General features: G+C 42.0%; 1 protein-coding gene across 1 annotated transcript in view; it reads left to right on the plus strand.

Moving 5' to 3' along the window:
• The window catches only part of LRP8 (LDL receptor related protein 8), a 192,524-nt gene that overhangs the window by 101,281 nt on the left and 77,573 nt on the right, over positions 1–13,670 (plus strand). Inside the window, exon 3 of the mRNA XM_074831993.1 lies at positions 12,713–12,835. Within this exon, the coding sequence (XP_074688094.1) occupies positions 12,713–12,835 (123 nt within the window). The remainder of the gene's footprint in view (positions 1–12,712; positions 12,836–13,670) is intronic.

The following is a 13,670-nucleotide window of genomic DNA, read 5'->3' on the forward strand; positions in this document are numbered from 1 at the left end:
CCTCCTGGTTTGGGTTTTATATTTTCTGTGTATCCATTGCGATTGGTGATGAACAGAAGCCTTTCATTCCTGTCCTGTGTTAGCTGAGCGTTAGGGCTGGCAAGCGCGAAGCGTCAGAGGAGTGGTTGCTCTTTGCAAATGTATAAAGTACTTTGGAGTGGCGTGTGCTATAGCTGCACTGTACGAGTGAACCGTATAGCATTTGGTAACTCATTTGGCTGAAGAATTGAGCAGAATGAGCAGTGTGAGGGCCTCCAAAGGTCTGGTTTTAATGCCTTTCCTTGTCAGCATCTTGTAGCACAAGTAGGGTTAGAGACTGTCTCTCTTTGCCTCAGTTTCCCTCTGTGTGCAGTGAGGTTAATGGCACTACCCTGTGGCGTGGGGATGTGGTGGAGAGGAGGTGCCTGAAAGATAGGAGCTATGCCAGGAGAGGTGAGAGCACACAGGTACCTCAGACGGGTAGATAAAAGGGTAGTGTTGGTCCCTGATGTGGTCCGGCTTCTCAGCAATCTGCCTGCTGCTCTTCCATGACCTCAGTTCACAGCAACTCGAGAGTAAGGGGAAATGTGCCCACTAAAAATGTTGACATGGTTCCACCATCTGCTTCTACTGTATTAACTGTCCTGACTAATTGCATGTGTGATGCTGTGCCACATGGTAGCTTTGTTCTTTACATCAGAAGACAAAGCCTCTTTGTGTTTCCTGTGGACCTTTGAACCACACTTGCCATTGAAGGCCCTGACAGTGTGACACAGTAGCTGTTGATGTCTTCTTGCCCTCATGATTAGAGAGCTCAGAATAAGTAAATTCGGTCATACTTGTTAATAGGTTAAAGGGTATTGTTGCATGCATCATAATTTCCATGTTGTGCCTATTCATTTCCCATCCCCAGGGTACTAGTATTTAATATTGCAATGCACAAAAGCATTTGACAACACATGATGATGGGTGAAGAGGTTTGTGCTTGAATGGAGGAACTGTGTGACCGATGCCTAGCTCTTAACCTGACCACTTCACTTAATGTAATGCAAGAGCCCATCGCTCGTGCTTCCTGGCAGAATATTAATAGACGTTTGTTTGGCGCTGTTCCGCCGTAACAGACTTGGATCAGAGGATGAACCTGCTGTTCAGTCTGAAACGATGCTGGCTTTGGAGACGTTTTTGAAAATGCTTTTGTGTGCAATCCCTTACAATTCCCAGAGCTCTGATTCAGTGGTCTTAAAAATCAAGATTCCTGGCAAATTAGTCATTGGATGCAATTCATGTCTTCTTTACAGAGCAGCTAACAGAGCTGTAGAAAATGTATCTTTACAGGTACATGTGCAGGGACATCTGTGGCACTGGACTGTCTAAAAATCATTAAGAACCAGGGTCTAAAATTATTTTTATCATCTTGGACTTTCCTGATGTGTTGCTACCCAGTTAATTCAATGCAAGTTCCTATACCATTCATACTGGAATGACATAAGAATGCTTTTCGGTAGTGGTTATTATGGCACAGGGGTTTTCTGTGTATATTTTTTCTTCTGTGGCATACCAATTATTACATTCCATTTTCCATTTCTATATATGGTGTGTGAAACAGTTAAAGAATTCAGGACAAATGAATACATGGTCAGAAAGGGGAACTTTTTTTTAATAATCCTAGAAATAAATTTTTACTCAAAGTGCCATAATTTTGCTAAAAACAAAACAAATAGAAAAAAGATGATAAAGCTGAAAAGGCTGGATTAAGTCTTTAGAAAAATTCCTACTCCTTTCATTGCTATTGACTCTTAATTCTCTCCAGACTGTGCAGTGGGTATTTTAATTGCCACCCCAACCATGGCATGTGGGGTTTTTTTTAACTGTATAGAGCATTTCTTGCATTTTTCACCCTGCAACTTACTGATAGTAATAGGAGAAAAAAAAAAAGCAAACACTGATCCAATATCAAGCAACTGGACCATGTATAGAAGTGACATAAAATGTGATGTTGCTTCTAATAAATAAATAAATAAATGCAGCAGAACCAAGTGAAGTAACAGCTTAATTTCCCTTGCTGTTGGCTGCTGTACAGCATGCTCAGGTGTGTTACTACACATGTAATTCCCTAATTGAGAGCACAGACCCGCATTGCCTTTCCCTACTGGCCACCCACATGGATTTGTGCACAGAACTGGCAATACCTTCTCAGTCATCCCAGATCTGTTACGCTTCTCTTGTCCCCTCTCCCTATTTCCTACCAACAGAAGGCATGCTTTTGCAACCAAGAGGATTGAGTCTTCAAGTATGTAATTTAGGTCATTGATCCTGACTCTTCAAGAGCCTTTGCTTTTCCCTGTTGTTCCCCCCTCCCCAGCTGCTTTTCTCTGTTTTGTTAGGGATCGTGAGTTTTGCATTGAGTTCTGCTGGCCTTCCAGTGTGTCATTAGATTTGGGTAATTTATATTACAGGTCAGAGATACCTGGGTTGTTAGCAACTAACACTGTTTTGGGGAATGTATAATGCTTGTTCATAAGAATGTCATATGTGTGTTTTACTGCGCTTACAAACACAGAGCTTGCAGGTGTAAATATCAGGTTACTGTTTTTCCACACAGCTGTAGTAACAGTATGCAGCCTGGACCCATGCCAAGTTCTGCAAAACAGAGCTTAAATGGTATATATTTTTCTTCTGGCTGTTTTAAGGTTGAGTTGCAGAGGAAGTGACTTTGCCTGCAATTTTTGGGACTCCCAGTGTGTGATCATACTGCTCTACTTTCAGTGGCAAAGGTCACTGGTGAAATTGCTGCTGCTTCCTGGCAGATGTGTTTTATGCTCTCATAGCCCACATCGGCCGAGTGACCTGGGCTGCAAGAACGCACACACAGCTGTGCAAGGGCAGACTCTACCAATGAAGTAGCAAACGCGCAGCCAGGGGTTGAGGATTGCCAGAAATGCCTTATGCTGAGTTTTAACCCCAAAGACAGTGCAGATCAAGCAACTGCTGTGAGACCACGACAGGGCCTTCATTGTAACTAGGTTGGTGCAGAGTTTGAGACTTCTGGATTTATCTCCTGCATGTGAACTTGAGTTTCAGCAAACTTGGCATGGAATTCTGCTGAAGGTGCCATGTTTTGCTTTGGTGTACTTTAACCGCACAGTATGTATACTAAATTCAGGCAGAGAACTTAAATGCTGAGTTCAAGCTGTGAAAGGCAACTGTAACATGGTGTCTCCCCTATAAACTCCAGCGTTGTAATATTTCAATGCAACAGCATAACCCAGGCAAGAAATAGTAGCCCTTCAGGCTTTGGGGAGGTTCTCTGCCATCCCACTCCACTGGTCTTGAAGATTTTGTTACCACCACCTGTGAAAAATGAATAATACTTAAAAACATCAAATAGAGCAGAAATCTTTAGTGACTATTGGGAGGCCTTCCTTTTCCTTGTATCCCTTCTCCGTATTACTTAATGAAAGGATCTGCATTCACATGTCTTGGTCTCCTCCTTTCTCTCCTCTTCTGAATAACTGATGGTGAATTTATCCTTAAAGTACAGCTGTTCTGTTTCCCTGGTACCTGTCTGACAAGCTATGGGCGTGTTTGTAGGTGGGAACCAAAATTGCTCCATGAACTTAAATTAACAACTTCTGCTTTTCTGTCTTAATATTTTTGCTAGCAGAAATGGCCTTTGGTATGTTTTGTCCTCAGGAAGCCTGGCTTTTTTCATCGGCGGTTGATTGTTTAACCTCTCTATGGAGAGCAATAGCCATTAATAATTTGGGGATATCAAGAGTTCTTAAGCTCGAGGGGCTGCAGCACAGTATCAGCCTGACTGAAGAGTCCAACGCTTGTGATCGCTCCCAAGTTTCAGAGTGGGAGTGGGGAGTTTTTCACTGGTTTCATGTTTCTGTCCAGGAACGTTTTCATATCTCTGTGACCATCCTGTTGGAACAGCAGTATTTATAGTATTTGAGGCACATAACTCTTACTTAGGCTAAGGGTTATAAAACCTATATTGAAAACAGACATCATAGGCTGTGATAAAAACATCTGCGTCCAATTTTGCACAGAGACCACTGAAGCCAATAATTATTCATGGACTTTGGTGATGCTTCATAAGGGTAGAATATGTCCCCTAGTGTTTAATTCACAGAAATAAAGAATAAAGTCAAAGTGCCTCTGGAGGAATTTGCAGACATCCTTTGTTGTGAAATAACATAACATGTAGGTGCCACCCAATGTTTTAGTGCTTGTTAAAAGAAAGCAGAACAAAACCCAGAGCAGATAGACAAAGCTGGTAATTCTGTCAGCAAAAGTCAGTGCGGATGAGCTTTAGTCAAAGAAATATTTAGAAACAAACTGGAAGCTCAGAGCATACCAAATCCTTTGAAGAGGTCATGACTGCAGCAATATGGAGTTCTGGAAACACGTTCAACTTCCACAGCAGGGTGATGGCTGCTCTTTTCTGTAAAGATTTTGACTTGAGCTTAAGATACTGCACTAGCAGATATGGTTGAAAGATGTGGGTCAGATCCTTGGCTATGCCACAGATTTGCTGCATGACTTTTAGCATGTCATTTAATGTCTCTGTGTCCATGTACTTGTAAGTGAGGACATTTCAGGTTCTCAGATCTCTTACTTAAAGACGAACAAGCTTTCTGATAGTCCTTTTGTACAGTGCTACCTTGCATAATCTTTGTTGTAATAGAAGTTACATTTTCTGAAACCTGACTCTGTCTGTCCACTTGCCAGCCTCCTTGTCACTATTGCTGCTGAATGAGGATGAGCATCAGTGAGATTTTGTCAGTAGGCATGTTTTGACACTGAATGACAGGTACTTTCTTGCACCTGCCAACTTGCCACATCGCAGTGAGGTTGATCAGTAGCATCCAGAGGTGACTGCAGGCTGGACAGGGTTGTCAGCCTATGTCTGAGCAAAACTGGGGGTGTATCTAAGATGCTGATAGGAAAATCTGTCCCTTCCTTCCCTTTCCTCTGCAGAAGGACATGATTTTCCAATTTACAAGTAGAATTGAAGGGAGGTTGGTTGGTTTCTTGTGGGTGGGTTTGTTTTTTTAAACTCCAGAGACTGGGTTCCTGGAGAATAGCAAGGAGAAAATTATCACAAAACCTGGTTTTGTACAGCTTAAAAGATCACTGATGCTTTACAAGTGGATCTTATAAAAACTGAGAAAGCTGAAGGAAAAATGGAGGGAGCAGATGTCAGAGGGAGCCTTGCCTGAAGGAGTGTGGAGCACATTCCTCTGAAGCAGGGTAGCACTTCAGCTCTCTGCCCGGTCTGTTGCCAGCTGCAAAGCTCCCCTGGACAAAGCCCCAGAGCCCTGCTAAAGCTTTTGAATGCCAAAGGAGAACTTGTCTTGAATACTCAAGTAGTATGTTTTACAGACCTCTGATGCCCTCGAAGGAGCACACCAGTACAAATGGTCATTTTGTCCTTGAATTTTCTTCTGGGATTCCAGCTCTTCCCACTGGTGAAGCCTGGTTTGTAGGAACAAATGCCGCATTCATTAGATCAACTTGTGTATTTGGCAAAATCCAGAGCAACTTTTGAGCGTACGGCCACTTCTTGAAGTCTGAAATGTCAGTAGCAACCTGAGAACAGGTTGGGGAAAAATTGTGTTCAGTTTTGCCTTGAATACATGAGTAGATTTAGCAATGAAGGCATGTACTTGTTAGTTGAAGTCACTTTAATTTCATACATGAACAAAATGCTGTTTGTGTTCTGTGTTTTCCATAGCTTGCAATTAGGTACTGCAGTTTTCCTCGTGTTAAACATGAAAATATATTTAAATAATTCTAAGTAAGGAGCTTACACATATTACCATTTAAAATGCACAAAGGTGGGTACCTTTGATACTAATGAAAAACCACAGGTGACATCTCTCTCTCCATTTAACTGATGTGGTTTGATTGATCAGGGGGACTAGTTTAGACTCAGCAGCTGCATGTTTTGGTTGATGTAATAGCAGCTTCAGGCAGTCCCAAACCCTCTGACTAGGCTTCTGTCAATTGGGTGTTGTTTTCTGGGGCCAGGTCAGGGGGTCTTGGGAACAAGTTTCTTTAAAATATATTTCATATGGAGTATCAAAGGGACTATGGTCTGTGCTTGAGAACCATCTGTTTGAGGTGATCTGATTAATCTTGCTTTATATATGTAATCGTCTGCTGAGGTGGCAGCATCAAAAAAAGTAGCCAGATTCAGAGAGCGGTTAAATATTCCCTTTCATTATTTCAAGGTGTCCTTAGTTGTCTGACAATTAAAAGGGCTCGCCAGTCCACATCCACTAGGATTTCCTTCACACTTCAACTCTCGGATCTCATCTGTTGCCATTTTATAGCTGCAAAACACCACATTCCTGGGATTTCCCATGCCGAGGATTTGGCAGTGAATGGCCTCCTGCAGCCAACCCTCTAGCCCTGGCTGGCAGAGGTGCTGCCCGTGGGGTTGGGCTCCCAACACATGGTGTTTGGGTGCCTAAAGCAGGGGCAGCTGAGCATGGCCAGGGATGGAGCACTGTTTGCCCACCTGCTGTGACCAGGAAACCACGCCAGGGTGGATTGTTCTACACTCCCTGTTACACTGCCTCCTTTGCAAAATCAATGCTGCGTTAGTCAACAGCAGAAGTTGAGAGTACTTGGGCTGCAGTACTGTCAGATGTAGGTTAGGATTTTCAAATCACTTTAAGAGGACTAAGATATCCTTTGGGTATATAACCTGACCAAAGGATTTGAGATCAGTACCACAGACTTTTTTTGAAGGGTGGGGACACTGACAAAGTACATGGTTAGGGCACAGTCTCCTGCTCCAAGAGTTTCCTGGGTTTAGGAGTATATAGCAAGTTTGTGGTGAATGTAACTTCAATTTAAAAAAAAAAAAAAAAAAAAAAACTGCTTTCTTGTATTGCTGGGAATTTTTGTTTGGGAGTGGCATTTGCAATGTCATGGTGGCTCTGTTTGCAATTAGGAGTTGACTGAGGTTATAAACTGAAGATGACTGCTGTAAAGTTTTGTTTGGCCCAGAATCTCTCAAGAGTGGAATTATGAACCCAGCCCCTACCTTTCTCTTGGTAAGCAGAAAACCTCATTGGGCAAGCAGATGATTCAGCTGGGGTGTATTTTGCTCACTGTGAGACTGGATTAATTGAGGTCCGTAAGAAGTGCAGAGTGAGCCATAATAATGATGAATTTTGTTCTGGGAAGAGCTTGCTTGTTTCCCATGTTACACTTTAAGCTGCCGTTGGCACGTCTCGGGGCTGAGTGTTGGTGATGGTTCTGTGTTAAGCTCCTGAACTCATGTGATGCTGCTTTTCTCCTTCTTGTATGGAGTCTTGTCAGCGGCTCTGATTAAGCCACTGATCAAAGTTGCCATTGAAGTTTCCCAGCATGAAATAAACCCCTGTTTTATGAATTTCAATTTTTCTTTCTGGCCTACCACCATTTTCCCATTCTCACGTCCTACAGGGTTGTGCTGTTTTACCATTGCAGAAGGATCACGGCAAAACTTTAATTGTATGGCCTTTTATTTTATTTTTACAGCAGCTTAGGTGACACTAGTTTCTACAAGAAGACTGAATACTAGCTGCAAATGAGAACAGATAGACAGTTTGATGGGAGATCTGGTATTGGTTCAGAAGTTAAAATAGGAGCAGGATCCATGTAAAGGAATGAGGGTAGCGGAACAAATGAAACCAGTTTTCAGTGGTTTTGGTGTCTGGGGTTTTTGGTCATTTGTTTTTTAATCCATAGTTGCCTTTTTCCCTCTGCAGTAAACATACCTTGAGTATTAGATACAGAAGCTGTACAGACCCAGCTGGCTGGTAGCACATGCTGCAGACAGGCCCAGTGACTGCTTTCTGCCCTCATCTGCCTCTGGAGCTGTAATTTTGATTGTTCTCTGTTCAGCTACCAATTTTATGAAACTTGTAGGAGTAAACATTTTCCACATCTTTCCCGTTTTTCAGAATAGGTAGAAATTGGCCAGCAGTTACTGAGGGGGGTAAAATGGGGAGAGAGCACAGTCTGACAGGGTCTTCGTGGGTTAGCACTCAAGGATGCTCTCATCAGCCTGGTTTTCTGCTGGATACACAACCCAGAGTTTGAACAAAACCCTTAATCTAAAAATCCTGTGTTTAGTCTGTCACTACTACATAGGGGTTCGTTCTCTGGGGGGAGGAAATCTTTAAGTCCTTTACGGGCAAGTTATAGTAAGAAAATGTGCTTTTGTATGTGCTTTTACATCACTGCTGCTGTTGAACAACTACAGCTTTGCTCATGGAACTGTTGATGGTATGGGTGAAGTATGTTCACTCCACTTTTCAGCTGTGTTGATTTGGGGAAAATTAGAGTAGCAAAAAATGAAGCTATTGTAGACTGGTGTATTGCTTAGTATTACAGATGTGCAAAGTAGGAATAAACAAGAGGTGTGAATTGGAAATTGAATCACAGAGGCCTGGTGTCTTATAAAGAGTACCGTGTAAAGATGTTCCTGCTCCATAAAGCCTCTAGAACTGAAGCAAAATTTAAGTGAGGTTAAATGAAGTGATTGAGGGCTTGTGATGGCAATGGAGGGGTGTTGGGTTTTATTAGAAAGAGAAGAAAGAATAAATCCTGGACCTTTCAATTAGATTCAGATACCTGTTTGGCTTTAGGGTCAGGGATTTGACCTTTCGAGAGAGAGGTATTTTTGGAAGTTATAATTCACATTTAGATCATCCAGTCCCTGCTCCTAGCCAGTACAAGATTTGTTCCTTTGAGTACATGTTTATTTCCTCCAGTCTAATTATACATATCCCCAGTGATTGCTTTTTTATGAATTCCCTCTATAAATGTTCATATTCTAAACCAGTCTCCCTGGGTTCTCTGCTTTTAATTTGCTGCAGGGATGAACCCTGAATCCGTACTTGCAATTCAGGATAAGAGATGGGAGTAATGGAAAAGAAAAGAATGTTTTGCAAAATAAGGGACCACATTGGTTTGATGCAGTTTAGTTTAAAATTCAGTGTGTTGGGGTATTTTTCTGTCATGGCTGGATAAAGTTGAAACCTTCCTTTTCCCCCTTGCCTTTCTTTCTGGGAGAAGAGAAACAGGGATGACTTCCTTTGACCAAGCCTCCCTTTGGAAAGCTGCCCAAGCCAGGGCTCATACCCGTGGGAGCTGAGCCCCATGGTCGCACAGGTGCCGACTTCCACCCTGGAGTTTCTGACATATCTGTCTAGCTGCAGATGTGAGAAAGGAAAAGCAGGTACCAAAGGCAAATTAAGTGAGAGTCAAAAGAAAGGCAGTCTCTTTGGTGTCACTCTGCATCCAGGCAGGGGAAAAGATGAAAGGCTCTGCATACGCTTCAGTAGCCTTCTCTTTTTTCTTGTTCCAGGTATTGGTTTGCCCCCTGAGGAGCAGAGGCGCAGGGATGCTGTGACTACTTACTCTTGTTTGTTTATGTTCATTTTGAAGAGACATGTGAGCGGAGCTGCCTGGGCTGCTTACGGCAAAGGAAATGGATCTCAGGGGAACAATTAATTTTGCTTGGCTATTTCTGAGCCAGGTGAAACTGTAAAATGAATGTGTGTCCTCCCCATTGTCTAAAAGGGCTGTATTTATTTATTTTACATTTTAATGCACCACTGACAATTTATTGTGTGAGCCTCGATGAATTTTTAATAGAGAATTGATAGAAGAAAGGTGTATAACATGGGAGATTAATAGAAAAGGTTATTGGACTTGAAAAAGGAAAAGGAAGAAAAAGACAGAGAGCTGATATTTTAATTAACTGCTCCCTGCCTGTGTTGTGATCCCAGAGACATGACAATTGAGTGCCAGAAGGTGAATCTGGTTGGAAATAAAGTGATTCCAGTCTTGTATTAGAGGTGAGAAATGAGACAGTGCTTCAGTATTCTTGCAGTTTGAATAGTCTGGGTTGCTGTTTGCAGCACAAAGCAGAGTTTATTGGAATTAAGGCAGTCTGCAGAGCTGTGACCCAATGTGTTAGAGAGTAATAGTAGTAAAAAATAATAACAAAATATAGTATGTAAAATAATAAAATGCAGAAAGAGTAAAAAAAAAAATGTAGTGGAAGTAAATATAATAATCATAGAAAGGTTTGGGCTCTACCTCCCTTAATCTTGTTCTTTTAAGAGATTAGACAGTTTAGATTCAAACAAAGGACTAAATGCATTTGTATCCTGCTGATTTTTCTGTCTTGGGACTGTTGGACCTTTGGGTGGGCATATGGACAGGGATGATGCTTTTCAGTTAGGCCACTGCTGATGAGTGGTTGTGCCCAACTTCATTTTGCAAAGTGGAGCTGCACTCGGGGAGCAAATTAACACCTTGCAAATGACGCCCCAGGACTGTCAGTAATGCTTTTCTCCCCCTTTTGTGAATCCTGGCAATCTTATTAATTGTGCTGCCGAAGAGTAGTGTCAGGGGAACAAAGCAATCAGTGCCACCATCTGCTGTGAGCAGGCTGGCCATGTTGAAGGGGAATGCCTGTTACGCTCTTTTCTGTGGCTGACCCCCTCGCTCACACTTGCGTCCACATGTCCCGGAAATAACAGTGATCAGGGTGTTAGACTGATGGAAAAATGGGAGGTCTATTTTGCGGCAGAAAAGTAGTTGTGTTGCTGTTTGGATCTCTAGAGAATAAGTCAAAGGACAGTTTTCCTATGGAAAACAAGACATTAGGACATTGAGAGAGCTAGTATAAAACTAAATACATTTTAAAAATTAAGTTTCTTATGTCTCAGTATTAAACTAGTTTCTGCTTTCTGGATGAAGATGTGATTGTTTCATTTGTAGATGGCATAACCTTCCCCTAAGAGCAGATACTAACATTTTACCCAGTCAGCTTCACAGCAAGCAGGAAAACGCTTCGACTTTGGTTATGCATGCGTATCCCATCGGTATCTGGTCAGAGTTTCTGACCATTAAATACATCAGATTAATCTACGTCAAAACTTGCATTAAATGCACCAGGAGTGATGCACAATAGCCAGTTTCACAAATTTTGGTTTTCTAAGTCTTTTCCCTCTGATAATGGACGTGTAGTGCCTTTGGAAAATCAGACTGGATTCTTGGTATGACTGGTCTCTTGTAAAACTCTTGGTCTACATGGGGTTGGATTTTTTCCTGTATTAGTTCTTGATATCTGGTTCTGAATGACTGAAGAGAAAATTGGTTTTTTTCCTCCCTTCCAGAATCTGGCTCATTTAGCAACAGAAGGGGAGTAAATGTATGTTCTCTTTATGAAGTGCATTCTGAGAGATTGTACGGCTGCTTAGTGATGCTTTTCAGGGTTTTCCTGCTGGATGCCTGTTCAGGGAAGCTGCATGTTTTGTGTACTAGAAAATGAGTACTTGATCTCAGCCGTGTAGACCTCCAGTACCTCACACAGTAATGCTCCCTGTATCCTGTGACCAGTACTTAACGTAGCTCCCTCCCTGACAGCAGCTCATGTAAGAAAAAAAAGAAGGAAGAATAAAAGATCAAACCCTGGAGGCTTATTAGTTGTGTTGAATGCTTTGAAAACGTTTGCTGGAAGAAATATTGATGTAGCAATGATGTGCTCACATGACTTATATTAGGCAATAGCTATCAAGCTCAGACCTCACCGTGAGGGCAGCTAAGCAGTGGAACAGATTGCCCAGGGAGGTTGCGCTGTCTCCATCTTGGGGGTTTGTAACACCAGACTGGATAAAACCTGGTCTGACCTCAGAGCTGACCCTGTCTTGAGCAGGAGGTTGGACTTGATGACCTCCTGAGGTCTTTACTACCTGAATTTTCCTGTGATCCTATTAGGTTGTGAGCAGCTTTGCAGAGGGAAGAAACAAATCTTCTCTCCACCACTACTTCCTCTGTAAATTGATCACTAACAAAGGTAGATGCCAGTTAGCCATAGAGTCTTGGTCTTCAAGGGTGGTAAAGCTGAGCCTGAGCCATCACTCATGACTCACGGCATGGCTGTTCAGTCCAGTTCCTGGCAGAAAAGCCACTGAAGTCACCATTGCGAAAGCACTGAGTGACTGGTGATCACATTGACACTGAGGCCACGATCTGCAGGGACCAGATATCTGTAGGTTACTTTCAGCTGCAATGGAAAGATGCTGACTAGTATTACAGGACTGGTTGTGCTGCACCACTGGAACAGAGAAATAGACCAATTAGTTGCTTGAGTTCATGTCTTGCAACTTTTTCAAGCCCTAGATGAATGCAAGCAAAGTAAAGAGCACGGAGTGGTTGACATTTAATGAAACGATTTTTAGTGTTTGGAGGAGTGCTTTATGATCATCTACTATGGTGACAGATTTACTAAAAAGCCATGAATAGATTGCATAGATAAAAACATTATTGCTCCTAGATTGTAGTACTCCAAAGGTGAGACTTGTTTGTCTTGTCTGTAAATCATGCAGCATGCTTTCAGTTCTATGTATGCAGCAGCTTTTTGTAGTAAAAGCCTTAGAAAATTATTTTGAAAAAGAACAACCCTGATTTTTTGAATGTCTGGAAAAAGACATAGAAGAGGGAATCCATGTTAAATAATAGAGGGGTAAGAGTTCTAGCAAGAAGAATATACCCACCTTTGATACCTGTTTGACTCTGTCGTGAAGAAGCAATGTTGAATGTGAAATGAATCCTCTCAAGATATGATATTGTCCTTAATGGGATTGCATGAAATGGAGGTCTTCCGCACTGCTTATATTTGTACTAAGTACTTTTTTGTTTTTTCTTGCAGCAAAGAAAACTTGTGCCGAGTCAGATTTCACTTGTGACAACGGCCACTGCATCCCAGCCAGGTGGAAATGTGATGGTGAAGAAGAATGTCCTGATGGGTCAGATGAATCGGAAGCAGCCTGCAGTGAGTAGCACAGAAAAGTGATGTTTCTCAGACGTGTTGTCTTATGAAAGCATAGAGAAATTGGAGGTGTTGTTCCCAACACTTGTAGGATGATCTGTCAACTTTTGCTTCTGTTAGAACAGAAATTAAAGACACAAAAGATTCAGGTCATTCAAATCAGATGGTTTCCAAACGTGACGGTTTTCCAGCCTGAGAGACAGCACTATCTAGTGTGTATTTCTGTCTGTAACAAAATCAAAACCAGCTCTAGCTCTGTTACAACCAGATAAACTGTAGAGCTCATGATCAGCAGTGGTGCATGAAGATTCACAGTCACCTGGGATCAGGCCTTTTGGAAACTTGGATTTGCAGCAGTTTGCATGGTAGCATATTGGGATTTATCAGCACTGCAGACAGCACTTCTGTCATTACAGAGGAACTTTGCAATGTCAGAGTATTGCTCCATTATTATTTATTTGCTTTTGAGAACAAATGAAGAAAAAGGTAGCAGATGGAAGATGAGCAATGTAAAATAACTAAAGCTGAGAGTAAGTATGACAGATGTTAACTGTAGGTAACACCTTTAAAAAACCCATTTATTCAGTCAGTCAAAAGGACATGCTTGATTTTTGTGTAGTGCATTTTATCTTGTTCTTTTGACTCTCTGAGGAGGTCCATTTGCGCTCCATTGTTCTAGAACTGTGAGGGGTTGTCTGATGTTGAGTTGAAGGGAATCCCAGGGTTATTTTAATGAAGACGCTAACTAATACATAGCCTTCTATTTGTGTGCTTGCTTATGTCTGCACATTTGTTCTTGGACAGACTAAGAAACTAGTACAAGCCATTCTATTGAATT

Source organism: Strix aluco, chromosome 8 (genome assembly GCF_031877795.1).
Source record: "Strix aluco isolate bStrAlu1 chromosome 8, bStrAlu1.hap1, whole genome shotgun sequence".
Classification (NCBI taxonomy): domain Eukaryota; kingdom Metazoa; phylum Chordata; class Aves; order Strigiformes; family Strigidae; genus Strix; species Strix aluco.